Raw genomic sequence first — 19,500 nt, 5'->3', positions numbered from 1 at the left:
ACTTTAATTAAACAAATACACATTCGCTACTGCATACAGCCGGTTACCACTCAAGGCGTACACTCAAAGATTGAGGATTAATTCAAAACTGAACATTTCAGGTTTCCCTCAATCCTTGTGTTGCCCTGTGTTTTTACTGTTGGCACAGCATCAGTAACAAGGCTAACACTGGCAGTCTGGCTGGCCCAGGAAAGTTATTTTACTCACTCATCTAGTAGAAGGGAGGGATGCCAGCTTTTTAACTATCTGGTGGTAGAAGAAGACACACTTCAGAGGGATAACAGACTTTGAATCACACTCTGTGATTGAATGTGTTTTTACTTACTCTTCTTCTAACTTTGTTTCTATTTTCTGTCCCTCTTAGCCTACTTTTCCTCCTCCATCAGCAGCTTGTTTGTCTTTTGCAGTGTAGATGTTCCACAGTTATCCCACTTTTACCTGGAGGTAGTAACTGGAGAAAGTAATGCCTCTACCGTTTAAGGTAGACCTTCATTTTTCTAGGAAAATTCCTGCCTGGTTGCGGGTGGATTAGCAGAGTGAAGCAGAGACTTATAGGGAACCAATCAATACACAATGGTGTCATTTTGTTCAGCCATTATACTGCAATCATTGTTTACTTCAGAGTGAAAAGTTAAAGCAAAAGGGTTAGCTATTGTAAGGTTAACTGTCATTATACAACACAAGATTTTATACAAGACAAGGTTGTATAACGATGCTCCTGTTATAATCCCTTAGATACACACTGTGTGTATTAAAGAATTCAAAAAGACATGAGGACATAACCTCGGTGTGCTCTGTGGTAGCTGCAGACCTGTTTGTGATCATTAAAGAATGGTTGATAATGAACACCACATAACAATAATGGACTCCTCATAGCAGAGGTGACTTCTGGTATGCAGTGTTTTAAATAATACTCAGATATTCCTGTGCAGAACACTAACCACCGCTGAGACGTTACAGGACATGTTTAGTGTGACGCAGCGTGATGACGACCACCAGAGGGCGCTAAGCTGCAGGTTAAAGACGTCACCAAGATACTTTCAGGACCACTGTGGAAACACAAGAGCCCAAACTCAAGCTACACTACTTCATAATAAAAGCATAACAATTTCATGAATAGTAATGTAAGTAAATAACAATATTGATAAAGAGTTAATAATACAATCATTAATACTAATCGTAGTTTAATATCTCAATCATTATACTTATCAAAATAATCGAAATAATGATTAATTTTGACATATCGTACGTCAACTAATCCTTTATTTTGAAAGAAATGACCGAAATAGCATGTAATGGTAGCTGCTATCTTGCTGCCACGGTTCTCCGCGGTGAGTGAGGTGGTTTGTGGTATTTAACTAGGAGTGGACAGGCTGCCTGTGAAAGAAGCTTATAACTTCAAACCTCTCCCTAAAAGCCTCATAAAAAACACCAGATAACACCTAGGATTTCACCGGAGCGAGCTCGACAGTGACTACGAACACTGTTGTAAACTTAAAGTCGCGGTCGAGCATAAAGGAAGACGACGTCCAGCCGCGGATCCGGTGGCATCAACTTGATTCAACACAGTCGACACTGAGCATTGTTTTTCACACCGAGACTTGTGTTGCAGCTACACACATTAGCTTCCTTGCTGTTAGCCGAGTTACTAAAAGGCCATACTGAAGTCGGAGGTCCACTGTGTCCTCTGGTGTTTGACGGTAAGTGATGTTGTGCTGCTCTTCTTTCTCCACTTTCCCCTTCTGTGAGCTAGAGAGACTGACTGATGTGTGTCGAACAACACACCAGGCTGAGTCCTGTAGGAGCTGAGATAAGATGTAGACCACTCTTTAGACCGATCTACCTTTATTTCTCAACCAGCGCATGTTCTAATCAAAGTTCTGCTTTAGTCTCAGAACCGACTTCTTTTCTCCACAGAACTATGTTGAACAACCTTAAGTAGTAACGTGGAGTTAACTAATCAAATAACAAAGAAAAAAGAAATATAAATATAAATATAAATATAAATATATATATATATATATATATAATTTTTATTTTATTTTTATTTATTTATTTATTTATTTATTTATTGAGATCGGCTGGATTATATAAAAAACATTTAAAAATCCAGATATCAAAAATGGACATGGCCTTGCTCAGGATATCTTAAAGGAAAAGTTCACCCTAAAATGAAAATCTAGTCAACTGTAACAACAGCTTTAGTTTGGACCAAGAAAAAGCTGATTAATCAGCCAGTAGCCTATAAGCTCTGAGGGACGACCTCACAGAGACTAGTCTGTGAGGACACCTTGGTGTTAACTCCTGTGAGCTTGGTGGGGAACTGTTGGCTCGTACTGATGACGAACCAGGATGTACACTCACCACATCAGCCTGGAACCTGGAGCCCTGGTTTTTGTACCAGAACTGGTTCCAGTTAACAACGGTTCCAAATTGTCCAGTTTATCTGAACGGTATGCCTCTGAGCTTGTCAATTCATTTTATGCTTGCTCGATTGTTTTTCTGACTGATGCACATTGTAAAACACTGATGTGAAAGTCATGAGTTCACACTGCTAGAAACTTGCAACAAGCAGGAGTCTTGGAAGAGAGGTCCAACATGTTGCTTCACTTCAGAAAGAAAGGTGACAACAGTGCTAGTTGTAATTATTTCAAGTAAGGGTGGAAACACAGGCAACATTCGGAATATCTTTCTATGCACCATGGGCCATTCCACCGTTCCAGAATTGCCGTGTATTTCACACCATATATTGTGTATGGGTGTCCCAATGTCAATTCTAAATTTAAAACTGGTCTAAACAAGCTTTCAGTTTCATTTATCAAAATCAAGTGTAGGATTGCAGTGCACACATTTTATGAAAAACACTTGTTAAGTGCCAACAATTACTTTTTTCTCCTTTTTTAAAAAAGGGGCAGCATAAGCAGCAATTAAAAAAAACAAACAAACAAAAAAGAATAAAATAAAAAAAATTCACTAGGCAAAAACGATGGGCCAAACTGAACCTTACCTGGCCTGTATGCCCACTTGGACACCCCTGGTTTGAAGATGTCCTACAGTAAACCATTGAGAGCTTGCTTTGAGAAATGGCTAAAAGAATGCATTTCTTATGCTTTTATTGTGAAGGAACAATCAAAAGTTATGAGTGGAGCATGAAACACCTTCTCTTCTTTGTCCTTCTGCTGAGGGGTTAAGATGTTTGAGGTGCCTGTAAATACACTGTTGAATCTCTCACTTTTTCTGTGTAGGATTCCAGTTGACAGTGTTAGGATGGGACAAGGTGTTGGAAGTGACTGCAGCCCTGGAGGCTGATGAACCCACTCCACTGGCCAGTCAGGATGCACATAGCTTCAGTGGGTGTCAGCAAGTTCTGCTTCCTGTTTTCCCTTGCATTCTGTGGCTTCCTGCTTCTGCTTATTCCTGCCCTCCAGCCACCAACACGCCAGGTGGACCTGCCTCAGCCCCGACCCCAAGTCAGACCTGCAAGGTCAGGCCCATCACACAATGCCAGGGTACCAGCAGTGTCTGTCCATGCAGGGGAAACTGACCCCACCATAGAGCGCAATGGGAGCTCAGCAGGGCAGGGGGGATCCATCGAGAATGAAGTTACTAGGACTGATAACCATATTCCCAAGAGTGGGACAGACTCCAAAAGAGGGGCTCTCCCTGGAGGACAGGTTGCTGGACGTTCAGGTTCTAAGCCTCGGGACCTGTTGGAGCTAAGGGATATTTTTATCGCAGTGAAGACTACCAGGAAGTACCATAAGTCCAGATTGGAGCTGCTGATTAAGACCTGGATTTCTCAAGCTAAAGAACAGGTGAGGAGGGCTGAAGTTCTTTATTGGTTTGGATGTAGTGGACTGACCTGTGAAGGACTGCACTGTCCTGAAACCTTGGCCACTGTTATAATATAACAGTTACACAAAGTAAATCAAATAGTGTACTGCTGGCAAAATATGTTGATTTAACAGAAAATGATTAAAAAAAAATTGATAATCAATTAAGCATCGTCTGATGCAATGGCATCTGGACCTGTACGCCATCTTGTACTTCATCACCTTCATAACCTTGTTAATCTTTAAACCTCTGTCAATTGAAAACAAACTACTGTGATTGGCCAGCTGCCAACTTGACATAACATCAACACAAAAAAATCATATTTATTTCCAAGTCAAAATATTCTAGAAATAAACTGTGTTTGCTAAATGTTGTGGGAATTTAGAAATATAACCACTCCATTCTCTGTTACCATAGACCTCAAGAATCCAATATGTCTGCCAGGGGTGTGGTACATGATCCCAAAGCCCTCCACTCAATAATTTATGAGTTGAGATCATTAAATCTGCTGCATTGAGACATTCAGATCGCAATTTAAATAGATAAGCAGCTCTCATATAATCACATTCCTGCAGTATGTACTGGCTCCAGTGGTGACAGAGAGGGACAACACTGGCCATGGCGGGGCTTCGGGGCCATGTGGTGTACATTTGGACTGAGGCTTATACAACAGTGTTGGTACTGATGGATTTGGCTCTTGCCTGTGTACACCCTGTTCCTGTTGTTATCGTGGTTTGAGGGTGTTGCCTTATCACCACCAGAGATTCCTCGCTGATGCGGTTAGAATTTGTCCTTGTTGACATGTGGAGGAATGACAGGACATTTATGAGAAAATAAATCTCATCTGCTCCATGTCAGTATCCTTTCTATCAGACCAAGTTTTTTAGCAAGCTCATTGAGGAATCAGTCTGTAGTTTAAACCAGTGAAGCTTCCTGTTAGCTTTGGATACCATGTGTGTGTATTTGTGTTAGGCTTCCATGATGGCATCACTGGCCTGGAGAAAAAGGACCACAGCAACTTGAAAGTAGAAGACACATGCTGAAATTCTTTGCAGTGCTCCTTCTCTCAATGACAGAATCTGCCCCATCAACAAACACCATCATAACAATGCACATCCATCACTCACCACACAGCAGCTCTGTCTCTCTTCCACTATAACAGAACAATGGCCTTTTTAGATAGAAAAGGTGGCACATTTGCTCCAAGGTAAGGACGGCAATGTGCCGGCCTGTCTTTCTAAAACGGAGGCTTAATATTCCTCCTTTTCCAAAAGCTGCCTCTGAGGTAGGCGTAAACATGTGACGTGACGTGACGTGACGTGACGTGACGTGACGTGACGTGACGTGACGTGACGTGACGTGAAGCACGAAGTTGGGCTGTGAACAGTGACAACGAATTTGACTTCAAAATAAGAGCTTTACATTGCACCCCACTGGAGTTTAGAACTGGGTTCTTAGCAGGGGGCTTTTAATTTGAAAGTAGCGACCGTCCTTAGCTTGTCGCTACAACAACAAGCTAACACAGCCAAACAGCTACAGAGACCGAGGAGACGCTAGCATCTCCTGGATCTCAGCGGCTGTCCAGTTGCTCATCTTAATGTCCGCGGGTGAAGTGAAGGACAGACTGCTGTGATCAGCTGTTTCCTGGTTTTAAAACTCCCCGGCTGTGGGTCGCACAACAGTGCAGGTCATTGACACCTCCAGCTCATGCACTTTGCCACTTTTTAGATAGCAGGCGAGGCGGAAATAAGTGCACCCTCTGATGTGGAAAATCGGCGGACCAAAACAGACCCCAAATTTGCCGGCCTCTGTCTAAAACCGCAGACCGAGTGGCCAAAAGGACAGGCAAATTGGCAGCTTGGTGCCCTGTCTAAAAACGGCTAGTGTTATATTTGAGCTTGATGGTTCATTTCCAACCTTGATGATGATGATGATGTCAAACTATACAGTTATAGCAACGCGAACAAAAACTGAGCATCTTAAACTGGTGAATATGAGTCAAGTCAAAAGTTCCAGCTCCAGAACAAGTGAGTCAGTGGAGAGTTTTTTCTTTCAGGAGTAGCCTCCTTCAGTAGCCTTCCATACACTACTGCACATGGTGAAGTTATAATCTGTCCTGCCCTAACAAGTACCATTGAATATGCTCTGATTAGCAGCATTTACAGAGAGCTTTCAAATTTGAACTGTTGAACCTTCTTCTGCTTTGCACGCCTAAAATAGGTCATTTGTATATTAGGCCCTTAATTGTTGGGTGATGTTCACTAAAATGTGTGCCTGAATGCATCATGTTTAGACACACATGGAGCACTGAAGCTGCTGTCTGATGCTGCTTCACTAGCATGCTGCATACATTTCTATATATTTACTGCAAAAAAAGCAAGATAGCAATGTTTCTAAAAGTAAATGAACAACTGATCAGTTTGATTTGATGACATATTTTGTCTTTTGCTTTTGCATTATCCATTCCAATCATGCAACATATGTTGAACTACTTCTCATGAAGAGATACAATCCTTTTGTAACACTGTACTAAAGTCAGTTGTGAAACAGGAGTGCAAATACAGCACATTAACTGAATTAACTTATTGTTCAGAGAGCACCTAAGACAGCAAGTGGTCACTACATCACCAAACCTCCAACACCACAACCTTTTGCAAGAGGGTGTACAGATGAACTAACAAAGATGTCAGGGAGATGTCACTTAACCATGGCAGGAGACCCAGAGGCTCTGAGAAGAGGTCTCATCCATTATACATCTGTAGGGGTTGTCCAAGAGTTGTTTAGTGTGCTGCCTTTATTGTTCTGTTCCATTACGTTTTAGGACTCCATATATCAGCCACAACATTAAAACCACCTACTTAATATTTTGCAGGTCCCTTTATTGCAGCCAAATCAGCTGACCTGTCACAGTATGGTCATAATACCTTTAGAGATGTCCTGTGGTGTTGGCACTGGGACGTTTACATTGGATCCTTTGGGTCTTGTGTGTTTTGGGGTGGGGCATCCATGAATCGGTAGCATTTTTTGGAGCATGTCCCACAGATGCTTGATCAGTTTGGGCCACTGCCATTGGTGAGTGTTGTTGCCATGATTGGTATACCTGGTCCACAGTGTTGTTTGGATGGGTGGTGTGTGTCAAATAGCAACCACATGAAGAGCCAGGACACAAGGATTCCCAGCAGAACGTTACATTCTAACAAGATGGTCAATGTTATTTACATCACCTGTCAGTGTTTTTTAATGCTGTGGCTGGACAGTGTATACTGAATCTACAGTATGTGATTGTATTGATGTGATGCAGCTGTGAAGTAACCTTATGTAGATGCCATACAATGACAATTTTAGGTTTTTTTTCCCCCCTAGACTGGAATTGAACGAGAGCTGTGGCAACCAATTTTATTATCAGTTAATCTGACAATTATTTGTCTGATGAGAATTAATAAGGCATTTGGTCCATAGACTGTCAGAAAATAGAAAACCATTATAATAATAATATAATGCCTGCTATGTTTAAAGTTAGCTAGCTGACCCGGTTCGATTCCGGCCGGAGGTCCTTTGCTGCATGTCACATCCCCCTCTCTCTCCCATATTTCCTATCTGTCTACTGCTTAATAAAGCTGTCTGTGCCAGAAAAAATCTTTAAAAAAAAATAAATAATAAAGATAAAAAGTTGTTCTATGTACCTCAATAAAGTTTAGGGTCTAACACAGACACCACTGTGACCAGCTCTGTATTGAGCACTGATTTAAGTTCAAGTGTTGGACAAAGAGCCTCAGTGTGGGGAGGAGGAGGTTTGACTGCAGAAACACTCTGCCCCACTTCACCCAGAAATGTCACAGTCAAAAAGGGTGGAGGACTTCCAGTTAGTATCAGCAGCTTGGCCTGAATTGGCTCTGAGTCAAGATCTGCTGTATAGTATCTACTATGTCTTCTATTGGGTACTTGGAGGCATTACAGGCCCACTTGCATTTTAGTTTACTGCTCTTAGGTCAGTAAAGTCTGCCCCTCATGTTTACAGCTGCCTGTAAAATGAAAAGCTGCTCTCACCACTTTGTGTAATGTGAATTTGTCAGTGTAGCACTTCTTCCCTCGTAGTCTGTGTGGTGTGTAGAGAAGGTAACCACACATAAAGACATGGATAATGGTTATTTAATAGAAGCCCCAGGTAAAGTGAAATAAGCCCTTTGACTGTCATTTGATGGTGTATAAAGGTCCAGCCTCCCCGCAGTGCTCTTAAGAGACGCAGCATGCCTGTCTCTGCCTGCTGTAACTGACTCTCCGTTAGATGTCTGTGGAAAAGACTTCAGTATTGGGCTCTGACATCAGCTGGTATCCATATAGTCTGAGTGATGCTGCTAACACATCATTCAAATGTTTAGTGTTGTTGCAGCAGGTGAACTCTGTCTGTGTCTGTAAATCTCTGGCAGTTTGACTCATTGAACTAGGGTTTCATTTGGACAACAGAAACTAAAGAGAAAAGACAGATGTGTATGATTTTCAGCACTTGTGGTGTGAAACCTGCTTGTCCTCTACTTTCTCTGGTTCAACTGGTTCTGGCACTGCTGTTTGTGTGTGTTTCAGATTTGTTCTGTCTGTGCTCTCCCTCTTTAACTGTGCACACATCCTCATCAACAAGAGAAAACAATGGAGCACTTCATTGTGTCCCAGTAGGAGAGCATGAATATGTGTGTGTGCCTGCACTAATATTTTTTAACAGCGTGCCTTTGTCTTTGTTTCAGACCTACATATTCACTGACGGTGAGGACAAGGAGCTGCGCATGAGAACAGGTCGGATGCTGAACATTTCTCATAGGAAAAAAGAGTGAAGCTGTTTCCTTACTCATTTTCCAGTTTTATGTAGTGAGTGATCCAGCGAAGAATAGAATACAGATGGGAGTAATTGTTCCTAACTATATTTGGTCAAAATTGAGGCATTAATTATGTTATTGCCCTCAGGCAGTTTTGAATTTTGTCTAGCTACATAGAGGTGTAAAAATTATGAAAGGAGTCTCATTATGTATATTTGACAAAGATATCAAAAACGAACAATTTGGTCAAGGGGTAGTATGTAAACAGAGAATAGATTGGAACCAAGAGTTAAACCCTGAGGCACGCCCCTTCAAGGAGCTGTTTAAAAAATGACAAAATGTTAAGTAACTTGATATCTGGAAAGGCACCATTAGAAACTGAAACGAGCAGGCACTTTGAAAACATTAAGAAGCATCTGTCTATCATGGGTTAACTTCAGATCAACAGTACGACAGCAGTAGCACCAGCACAGCGATGAAATACGCTCCATGTCCGATCCATAACTGATGCTCGCAGCAGCTACGCTAAACTCTTGAGGAGCTGCCATCGTCCTTTTCAAACAGTTCCTTCTATTACTGGTCATCCCACCTACACCACACCAGTAGCTACCAGTAGTTCCCTGAACGTGGCTTGAAGCCTCACTATTTATTTGCAAGATCTCATGAATCCAGCTGCTTCTAAGGTAAAATGTTAAAATGGATTGATAAGATGAAAGATGAAATAATATATAAAGACAAATCATCAGTGTAGTTGAAGACCGTGTAGCTGCACACTGAAATGTAATCCTGTTATTTGTATGTAAACATGTAGTGTAGATATCAACAATATCTGACATACAGATATGAAGTAGATCATATATTTGCAGATGTGCACTGCTTTATAAGGAATTGTGTAATCCTGCTTAAGTATTCAGTGTCTGTACTGCTGTGTCTTTGTCGTGGGAATATGTACTGTAATCACATGTACGGACGCAAGTGGAGAACAAAGCAGATGGAAAAGGAATGGTGATCTACAGTGATGTTAAACAGTGCCTCCAGTGTTTATATTATGTATGTGAGTCATCTGCAGACCAACACATACAGGTGCTGATATGGTATATTATTGTACACAGCAGCATTGAATTGAAATGTTCCGTCCTCTGCCATCTCCTTCCCAGGAGCTAACATCATCAACACTAACTGCTCAGCGGCTCACACTCGACAGGCTCTGTGCTGCAAGATGTCTGTGGAGTATGACAAGTTTATTGAGTCGCAGAAGAAGTGAGTAAAAATGATCTGTGGTTGGTTTTTAACAGATTAGTTGAACAGCAGGGATGCAACAATAATAGTAAATTAACAAATGATTTGTGTGTTTCTTTCAGATGGTTCTGCCATGTTGATGATGATAACTATGTGATCCTTCCCAGCCTGCTGCAGCTGCTCTCCTCATACCACCACAGTCAAGATGTCTATCTGGGCCGGCCCAGTTTGGATCATCCTATAGAGGCTGCAGAAAGGGTCAAAAGTGATGGATCGGTCAGTCAGCATGCACCTTATTAAGAGTTTATGGCTCCACTAACTAACACATTCCAAGTTCAGGGGGGCTCCCTCACAAAACTTGGCTATTATGAGTCACTTCTACTCGTTTCCGAACAGCTGGCTTATCTGGCTGTTTTTGCCTCATTTTAGGTGTCTGTCAAGTTCTGGTTTGCCACGGGTGGAGCAGGTTTCTGTATCAGCAGAGGTCTGGCACTGAAAATGAGCCCATGGGCCAGGTAGGTCATGAACTCCCCTGATCTTTGAACTGATTCAAACCATTTTGCTGTCTAAAGCCAGGGTGCTAATGTTCCAACATGTTGTACAGTAAGAGCAACCCTGTCTCTAAACTCTGAAGAAGCTTAGCAGCAGAGACTGTGCCTAGACTCACTTAAGTGTGTTTTCAGTTGTAGAGTCTGTCTGTCTGTCTGTCTGTCTGTCTGTCTGTCTGGCTGGCTGGCTGGCTGGCTGGCTGGCTTGTCCAATACCACCTATGGCTACATAGTTAATACAGGAAATGTGACTTGTTAGCTTCTAAAGGAAATAGGCCACAAAGCCATAGTAGGTACCTTTTTTAATCTTCAGTTTAAGTGACAAAATGACTTAAAGGAGAATTTTGGTATCTTAATACATGGGCCCTATATTTACATGTTTTGTACTGTCCAGTAGATAATCTCAGATGGCTGCAACAAAATCCTTTGGGCAACTCAACCTGTCAAAGTGCCAGACTGTTTTTCAGAGTGTCTGAAAACAGTGTTGGTGCTTTTGGGAATGGTTGCTGTGAAAACACAGTCTGTCCTCTGGTTTCAGTTTGGGGAATTTCATCAGCACTGCGGAGAAGATCCGACTACCAGATGACTGCACAATTGGCTACATCATCGAAGCACTGCTAGAGGTGACCCTAACACACACGCACCTCTTCCACTCTCACCTGGAGAACCTACAGAAGCTGCCCACTGATACTGTGCTGGAACAGGTGAGTGTGTCAACAACAGGAACAGTTAACTAACCAATTCAACAGTTATTCATGAGATCTCTGTCAGTTGTGGGCACTTTCCTTTGAGAATGCCCTCATCACATTAGCATCCAAATGGTTTTATTGTTTGTCTTTTTCCTGAGCTCCTCTCATCACTGCACTGAGGGTGAACTGTGTATGTGATGTTTGGCAACAGGTGACTCTCAGCTACGGAGGCTTTGAGAACAGAAGAAATGTGGTTAGCATTGTTGGAGGCCTTTCTCTGGCTGAGGACCACACAAGGTATGCATGTTAATTACACAAAACTGCACCATACACAATATGAACAAAGCTTTATTTTATTAGGAATATGGCACTAAGTGTGTGCTACTTGTATTAACATTTCATTCTGTATTTTATGCCTCTGCAACATTAATAGCCAAGACCAGAGGCATTATGTTTATGTGTAGTCAGTCCGGCTGGCTGTACCTCCATCCCAGTCATGTGAACGTGATGGCTCAAGAACCCATTTAGGGAATTTCTTCAAATTAGGCACAAATGTCCACTTGGACTCAAGGATGAATGGATGAATTGTTGGCCTTTACTCTACAATTCATGTGATAATTATGACAACATTTTACACAAATGCATGATGGGATAAACTGATAAATGTTAACTTCACTCTGACATCATAATCTTCTGTAAATGTAAAGCTAGTTATATCTGTAAGAGCTATTTATGACACTTTAGTCTGATAAGTTTGTTGGACCCAACATATTGTAGAGTTTCAGTATTATATATCTTACTGTAGTAGGGCATTGACGAATACTGCATTTTAGTATTCGTCGAATACTTCCCAAAAGTCGACCTATAGTCAAATATTCGTTATATTATTTTATATTGTTTTTGTTGTTGTTTTTTTTAATCCATGCGGCACCGCTGCTGCCAGACCTAACCCTCGTCACTGAGTTTGCCTCTGTTAATGACCATGAAAACACAATGTAGGCCTATTTAAGATCATATCCTTCACAATGAAATTCACCAACAGACCTGTTATTTTCCTTTTTCTTTGGTCGGATATCTTGCGTGTGGAGAAGTCTGTCATTGTTGTCTGTTGTTGGTGCTTCTCTCCGCTAACGTCGCCGCCACTGTAGCTAGCCGTGACCGGGTGTAGCTTCAAATGGTTATGCATTGTAGTCGTACTGCCATGGTACTTTAGGGTAGCCTTGCATATATTGCAGCTAACGGTTTTATCTGTTTTGGTAAAGTATTTCCAAACCGTGGATACTTGCAGGCGAGTATTGAGAGCCGCCTCAGCCATGTTACTTTCAGTCTCCTTTCTCTTTTTTTTCATCTCCTGTCTGCTGCTTGGCACCCCTTGCGTGTTGACGTCGCGCACACACACACACACACACACACTGCACTAGTCTCACATGCCCCCAGCTGCATATCTGCAGTAGATCATTAATGTAGATGCCTTTTCACCGCTTTATTACAGCACCAGGCTTTTGAAAAAAAGAAAGACAAGAAAAAGACGAATACTCGACTATCACGCACAGTGTCGAATAGTGGTTTTGATAGTCGAATATTTGATTATTCGGTGAAACCCCTATACTGTAGTAGAATTAGTTTTACTATCAGCCACATACTGTATGTTAGATGGCTAGTATGTGGACATCTGAACGTTCCAGTCATGTGTGCATGTTGAACATGATTCAGAAAACATGAGCGCTGATGTGCTGCTATTAGGGCTGTAACGATACACGTATCCAAACTGAAATAGCTACACTCAGATCCACGAACCTGTCTCGTGATGTAAGAAGGCAGAATTGCCATTCCAGTCCAAATCCAGCCCTGTGAGCTATAAGTAGCCCCTTTTCACACAGAGATGCCACGTTAACACCGCAGCGGTGGTTTGCCAAATTTCCGCCATTGGTCGTTCACACAGAGCGAAGCCCCGCTGGAGTAAAGACAAACCGCTGTGTAATTGTAAGGGCGGCTGTGGCTCAGTGGGTAGAGCGGGTCGTCTAGTGATCGGAAGGTCACCAGTTCGAATCCCGGCTCCCACTAGTTGCATGTCAAAGTGTCCTTGAGCAAGATACTGAACCTCAAAGCTCCTGATGAGCAGTTGGCGCCTTGCATGGCAGCCTCCGTCATCAGTGTATGAATGTGTGTGTGTAAACCCACGAATAGTTTATAATATGGATGCTGTCATAATGTTTTGACCCACCAAACATCCTGGAAAGTGATGCTCTAAATTACCTAATTACATAATCGGCATCAGTGAACAGGTCGCTCATGAGGACAGACACTTCTCCACATACAGCTGTGGTATTTTTTTCCACGTTGCCAAAGACAGTTACAGTTACTACATCACCTTAGTTTGGTTCTGTACTGTTGCTTTGTGGAACATTTCTCTTTATTAAGTTGAGTGAGGGACCTGTGCAGTTATCAGACCATCCGACAGACACGCCCTCCATACGCGCTGCCTGCTCACCCATTCACACTGGTTCAGTTTGCCAATACTGCGTCTCTGATACTATCAGAGTATCATATACAGAAGTTAATGAAATGTTACATAAATAAAATGTTTAATTAATAAAAAAAAAAAAAAATCGAAAACCATGGGTCAAAAATCGTCTACAAACCAAATAGTGAGTTTGGTGTATTATACAGCCCTAACTGCTATAACAGCCTCGCTCTGTTGGGAAGACTTTCCACTAGACTGCACGGATTGACTTCATTTCAGCCACATGAGCGTCTGTGAGGTCGGGCACCTACAAGGTCTGGCTCACAGCTGGCATTCTAGTTAATTCCAAAGATGATAGAAGTGATAGAGATCAGGGTTCAGTGCATGCCAGCTGTATTTTGCCACAGCAAACTGGGAAATCTTTCCTGTACTATGCTATAGCATTGTCCTGCACTAAACCCAAGTTGCCTAAAACAAACCAGGAAAAACAGATGGATGAAAAGTGCAAATATGGGTGCAGTACTTGCTTTAACTATGACTTGCAGTGGGGCGCCGTTTAGCTCAGTGGGTAGAGGCTTTGCCCTCGCTGCAGCAGTCCTGGCCTGGGGCCCTTTGCTGCTTGTCATTCACCCTCTCTCTCAACCTGTTTCCTGTCATGTCTTCAGCTATCCTGTCAATAAAGGCCAAAGGCTAAAAATGTTTTATTAAAAAAAACAAAAAAAACAAAAACAAACTATGACTTGCAGTTTGATTTACTTGTTGTTAAGATGATCAGTGAAATAAGTTAATATGTCCCTTACTCTCTTCTGTTCCCACCCTGCAGGTTTAAGACAGTCCACTGCCTGCTGTATGCAGATACTGACTGGTGTCCAAAGCTCAAACCTCACCACAAAAACTGAACGCTACTGTGTTTGCATCCGGCAGCACTGATACTTGCTGAAGCTTTGCCCCCCTGTCCCAGTGTCTGCATCATTTATCTAAAGCAGCCTCACCTCATGCTTCATGCATGCACAGTGCTCTTGGTGGAGCCAAAGAATGACCACTTATGGCTAACTGAGCATGAAGGGAAGCAACTAGTGGCCCCACTTTAAATTAGTTTTGAGAGTTGTTTATTAACCCTAACCACAGTGTTACAGAGAAACAGTCTCTTTTGATAAAGTAACCCAACTACATGTTGTGTCACGGCCATCAGCTAGAAATGTTTCAACTTGTCTCCTGAGAAATGAATTGAAGCTGCTGAATGTAATCAACAGGTTCTACAGAGCGTAGAGTCCAAGCTTATTCCACCATAGACCTACAGGACAAATAATTCTCTTGGCAAAGCATGATTCTGTTTTTTACAAAACTAGTATCTCTAAAAACGTACACAGTGGCGCGGTTAAAAGGGAATTATGTACTTTTAGATCTGGGCCCTAGGGTTACATACTTGTGTTTGAAAATGATTTATACCTAAATGATCTTACCCTTTAAGAAAAGGGTCTCTCTCTGTAGGGATCCTTTTTATAATGTTGTCAGACATTTAGAACATCAACCTCTGACTGTCGGTCAAAGTTGCCCCAAGGATTGCATTGTATCTATTCTAGTGTGTAGTGACTACCAGCTGAGGTGATCTGCTGGGACCGACTCAGAAAATGTTGGTTAGTCTGAATCATTTCCACACCCAAATATGTAAATATAGGGCCCAGGTTTTAAATGCCTATAATGCAGAGACTTGTTTATTGGTTAAATAAAGGAAAGATCAGCCAGATTCTTTAGTTCCATCCACTGTGGGTTTACTTCACTACTAGAGTAGCCTAATGGGCTGGGTTACTGACCGAGGTTACAGAAGTCATAAACCTAAAACCTGAAGCCATCCTGTGTTCATGAGTGGCTCTAAAAGTCTCCATAAACGAGTTCCTGCTTTGACATTCATGTTTCCCAGACAGCTAATTAAGATGGTTCCTTTACAATGAAAGAGACTTGAGGTACTTGTGAGAGTTTGCGATTATTGTATTGAGTATGTTTTTGTGTCATGAACTGAGCAGATGTTTAATATTACCAGATATGAGATGTTTTGGTGATTGAGAGAAAACCTCTGTGTAAGGTTTGTGTGCAGCACAGACACACATTTATTTCAGTCTGTTGTAATTATTCCAGTGCCTTCACATTTTTCTTGTATTAGCCTTTTTTAACAGGCCCGTCTTTATAGTTTTGCACTACTTTGACCTTTTTACTTCCTGTATTTTACTGACTGGAGTTCCATTTTGCAGTGTCGGTGTTAAAATGTTGTGTTCTTTATGAATTCTTTCTTTGCATATGTTTTAGTTTTAGCTCTGTATACACTTCTTTCAAGGCAAACTACTCTGGAGTCAAAGATAATTAGTTTGTTGGATATGGACTTAATGGAGCCAAAGATATCTCAACCATATTGCTCTGACATCTGGTAGAGAGGTAGAGTGACCTCTGACCGTTTTATTGGCGCTGCCATGAGGTCACATTTCACATTTTGGTTCTTGTAAAGGCATCACAACGCCCTGTCAAACTTAAAAGTGGCTGCCAGTGTAATTTTTTTGTATATAACTCAGGATGCCAAGCTACAAGGAGTCTTGAAATATGGTCAGAAATGGTCATTTCTAGGAACTACTGTTTGGTGTAGTTGATGTCTTATCTACTCACCCCGATGATGAATTCAGGTGAAGTTTTGTATTCCACAGAAAATTCCTGGAGCTTCACAAGGAGAAAACATGTCATCATTCTCCTCAACATCTGAAGATGGGACTTGTTTTAAAATATATCATTAAAAAAAAACATGAAGTGGCTCCATACAGTTCTGAGATCCCAAATTGATTAAAAAAAAAAGTTACTTACTCCTGTTTTAAACCAACATTTTCACTGTAGCTCCTAAGCTAAAAGTGTTAGCACACACTCCATTGCACAAGCTCAATCAAACATTGGGGTTGAGCACACTGTATGGATCCATTTTACGGTTGAAGTTCTTTTCCCCCAGCTACTTCAGTTGTTAAAAAGAATGATGCTACGCTGTTTCGCTGTGAAGTTCCAGAAATGTTTTGTGGACTATGACACTTCAACCTGACTTTCCTCAGTATGGGAAGATAACGACTGAATTTTTGGGTGAACTGTTTAAAGTTCAAATAAGATACTTTTTACACAATAATCTGAATACTACCCAGCACAAACTACTGTCTACACATCTGTGTTAACCACTGAACCAGCCATTGCAGGAGACATTTAGCGTGGTGCCTCCAGCCAACAGTGTTGTCTACCACCATTTGCTTCACATGTTCATGTTTCCCTGTAAGATAAAATTGCTGTCACTATACTTTAGAGATCCTCTGACTATTTGTCATTAGGTGAAATTTTTATTTGCTCATTACAATACAGAACTGCTGACATTCCTGTCAGCCACAGCTGTACTTTGTTTAGTGCCAATTTGCAAATGTTAGTGCACTAACAAGCTGAACTAATATGAACATGGTGAACATACATGTCAGCATCACCTTGTGATCATGTGAGCATTTTAAGAATAGTCTCAGTAGGTTCATATGCTTCTGGCCAAGTAAAATTAAGTCCAGTGAAAAGATCGAGGTGTTAAGTATAAAGTTTCCAAGTTGTGCAGTTGGTCAGCTCATGACAAAATGGAAAAGGTCGTCCTTGCAGACAAGATTTATTGAAGTATCAAGACCTCTGTCGCGTCTTTTTTTTTGCTTATTCTTGCCAGTTGCTGACCTGTATTCCAGTTAACCGGTAGTTTAGCTGTACCCGCTCAGCTTACACCAACCAGCATCAGTATTTCTGCTCTATGCATAGAGAAAGTATTTGTATAAAACACCTGTCTACTATTTTGCACACAAGTCTAGAATCCAAAATCCAGAGCCTGTGTCCCACTGCAGGTCAGTGGGTGAGACTGTGCGAGAGATGTTTTTGTACACCCTTTACCACTGATGTGTTATTGTGTTGTTCCAATAAGAAATAAAACCTTTCTGCATTCTCAGGTGTTTGACTGTTTACTTACTTACTACATTGACCAGAACACCATGTAACGGAACCAATGCGCTGTAGGTAATGGAAAGTTAATGATGTCGTTTGTCAGTGGAATGAGGCTTGGATCGTCCGATTTATAGGAGCTAATTTCAGCCATTCCTCTGGTAGCTGCTCCGTGATCAGTTAAAGCCCTGCCAGAGCGGCAGATGAGCTCACTGAGCTGAATACTGACATACTGCTGTGATCTAATGAAGGTGATGGAGGCTGCTCCTATGTCAAACTGGGTGGATGAAGCGAAGTCTCCTCTCAAGGTTGTGTGCATTCATGTTTGTGTGTGTCTGTAGCTGTGTACGTCAATGATGATCCTCTGTGTGCATGTGTATCTGCCCATTGCCACAAGTTGAGTGTTAAAGGTCCAGTGTGCAGGATGTAGGAGGATCTGATGGCCAAAATGGAATCAAATGTTCATGAATATTATGTCATAGCTGTGTAAGAATCCTGTTTTCTTTACCTTAAATTAGGTTTTTATTTGCACAGAGGCAGCGGGTGCTCTTCGGCACAGTCCACCACCATGCAGTGCTTTGTTTCTACAGTAGTCCATCGGACAAACCCAACAATGGTTCAAGTGGTCCTTTTGTGTTTTTAGTGGCCACCATTGGGGGAGGTGGAGATGAGGGGTGTTCAGTTGGTTGCAACCTGCTAGATGCCAATGAATCCTACATGAGGAGCTTTAACTGATCACACACTCAGTACCAGATGTGAATGAGTTTTCTCCTTACTCAAGAATGCATGTCACGTTTCAAACAAATATCTAATAGGATAAAGTAATGAAGTGGCATTTGATATCTAAAAGGTCAAAGTTCAACTTCACTGTGACATCATAATGTTCTTCAAAAACACTTGAGTGGCCATTATTCAACAATATATCTCAGGAACAGGACTGTGATCACTGAACTGAACTAATGCTGGCCATCCACCTTGAACCTGCTGACTGTTCAGATCCTCTGTGTTCAGGTTGAACATCTGTGAAGCATCCACATCTGTAACACACTAATAAACACACAATGGGTTACAACTCAATAATGATTAAACAAAAGAAGTTGGAAATATAATGTATGTTGATTATGAGTTTGTCAAAGTCAAAACTGAATTTCAATGAGAATGTTGTTGTAATTCAATTTTTCCTGGCAGAAATATCTTTAGAAAGCTTCTGCTGACGCTGCCTCCGTTTTCATGCCCAATGAGCTGTGACAGTGAGCCAGTGAGCCAGCATGAACCGGACCAGGAGCTGGACACCAAAGCAGATAAATGGAATTTCAGTTGATGCTTCACACCTGTGCTCTTCCTCCTCACATCTTAACATGTCTGCTGTGAAGAAAGTTTTAGTTTGACCATTGGTTTGTTGTTCTGACAGGATGAGGGTTTTACTACCTGATCATGATCTTATAATTTGGTTCTTTAGATTATTAAATATGTATATATGATATGTAGTATAGATGTATATATGAAATGATGTATAGATGTATATATGATATGTTGTGGCCCGGCCTAGGGTATACCAGAACATAAGATAGTGGTCCCTCCCTTTTCCCACTCCCAAGAATAAGTCACCAAAGACAAACGGAATTGCAGTCCAAAATAAGGGAATTTATTTACCCAAACTAAAATAGTCTTCAGGGTGAGCAATACCTAAAACAATAAACAAAACAAGCTGGTTTTTTAAATCTTACTTTCCTAAACCCAAAACAAAAGTCAAAAGAAATACAGGTTATCTTACCTCACTCCCTAACCAAAAACAGGAGAAAAAGGTGCACAAAGAAAAAGGCTACTCACCCCTACTAAAGTGGACTGAAAAAGGATTTAACAATATTTACAATATGTACGAAGAGATCAGAATCAACCCTGCACGCGACAGAGCATCCGCCACCACATTTTTG

The 19,500-nt window shown here is 41.5% G+C and overlaps 1 protein-coding gene across 1 annotated transcript; it reads left to right on the top strand.

The window, feature by feature from the left end:
* The first annotated feature begins 1,308 nt into the window (after positions 1-1,308).
* rfng (RFNG O-fucosylpeptide 3-beta-N-acetylglucosaminyltransferase) lies at positions 1,309-17,573 on the top strand. Its single transcript, XM_030401142.1, has 9 exons — positions 1,309-1,700; positions 3,246-3,815; positions 8,574-8,622; positions 9,800-9,902; positions 10,004-10,157; positions 10,311-10,396; positions 10,968-11,133; positions 11,330-11,415; positions 14,406-17,573. Exons 2-9 carry the CDS (start codon positions 3,309-3,311, stop codon positions 14,479-14,481), a joined length of 1,227 nt encoding a protein of 408 aa, XP_030257002.1. The 5' UTR covers positions 1,309-1,700; positions 3,246-3,308; the 3' UTR covers positions 14,482-17,573.
* Positions 17,574-19,500: the final 1,927 nt, after the last annotated feature.

This window comes from Sparus aurata, chromosome 20 (assembly GCF_900880675.1).
Source record: "Sparus aurata chromosome 20, fSpaAur1.1, whole genome shotgun sequence".
NCBI classification, from domain to species: Eukaryota; Metazoa; Chordata; class Actinopteri; order Spariformes; family Sparidae; genus Sparus; species Sparus aurata.
Note: the sequence above shows the minus strand (reverse complement) of the source record. Positions and strands in the feature narration are given on the sequence as shown.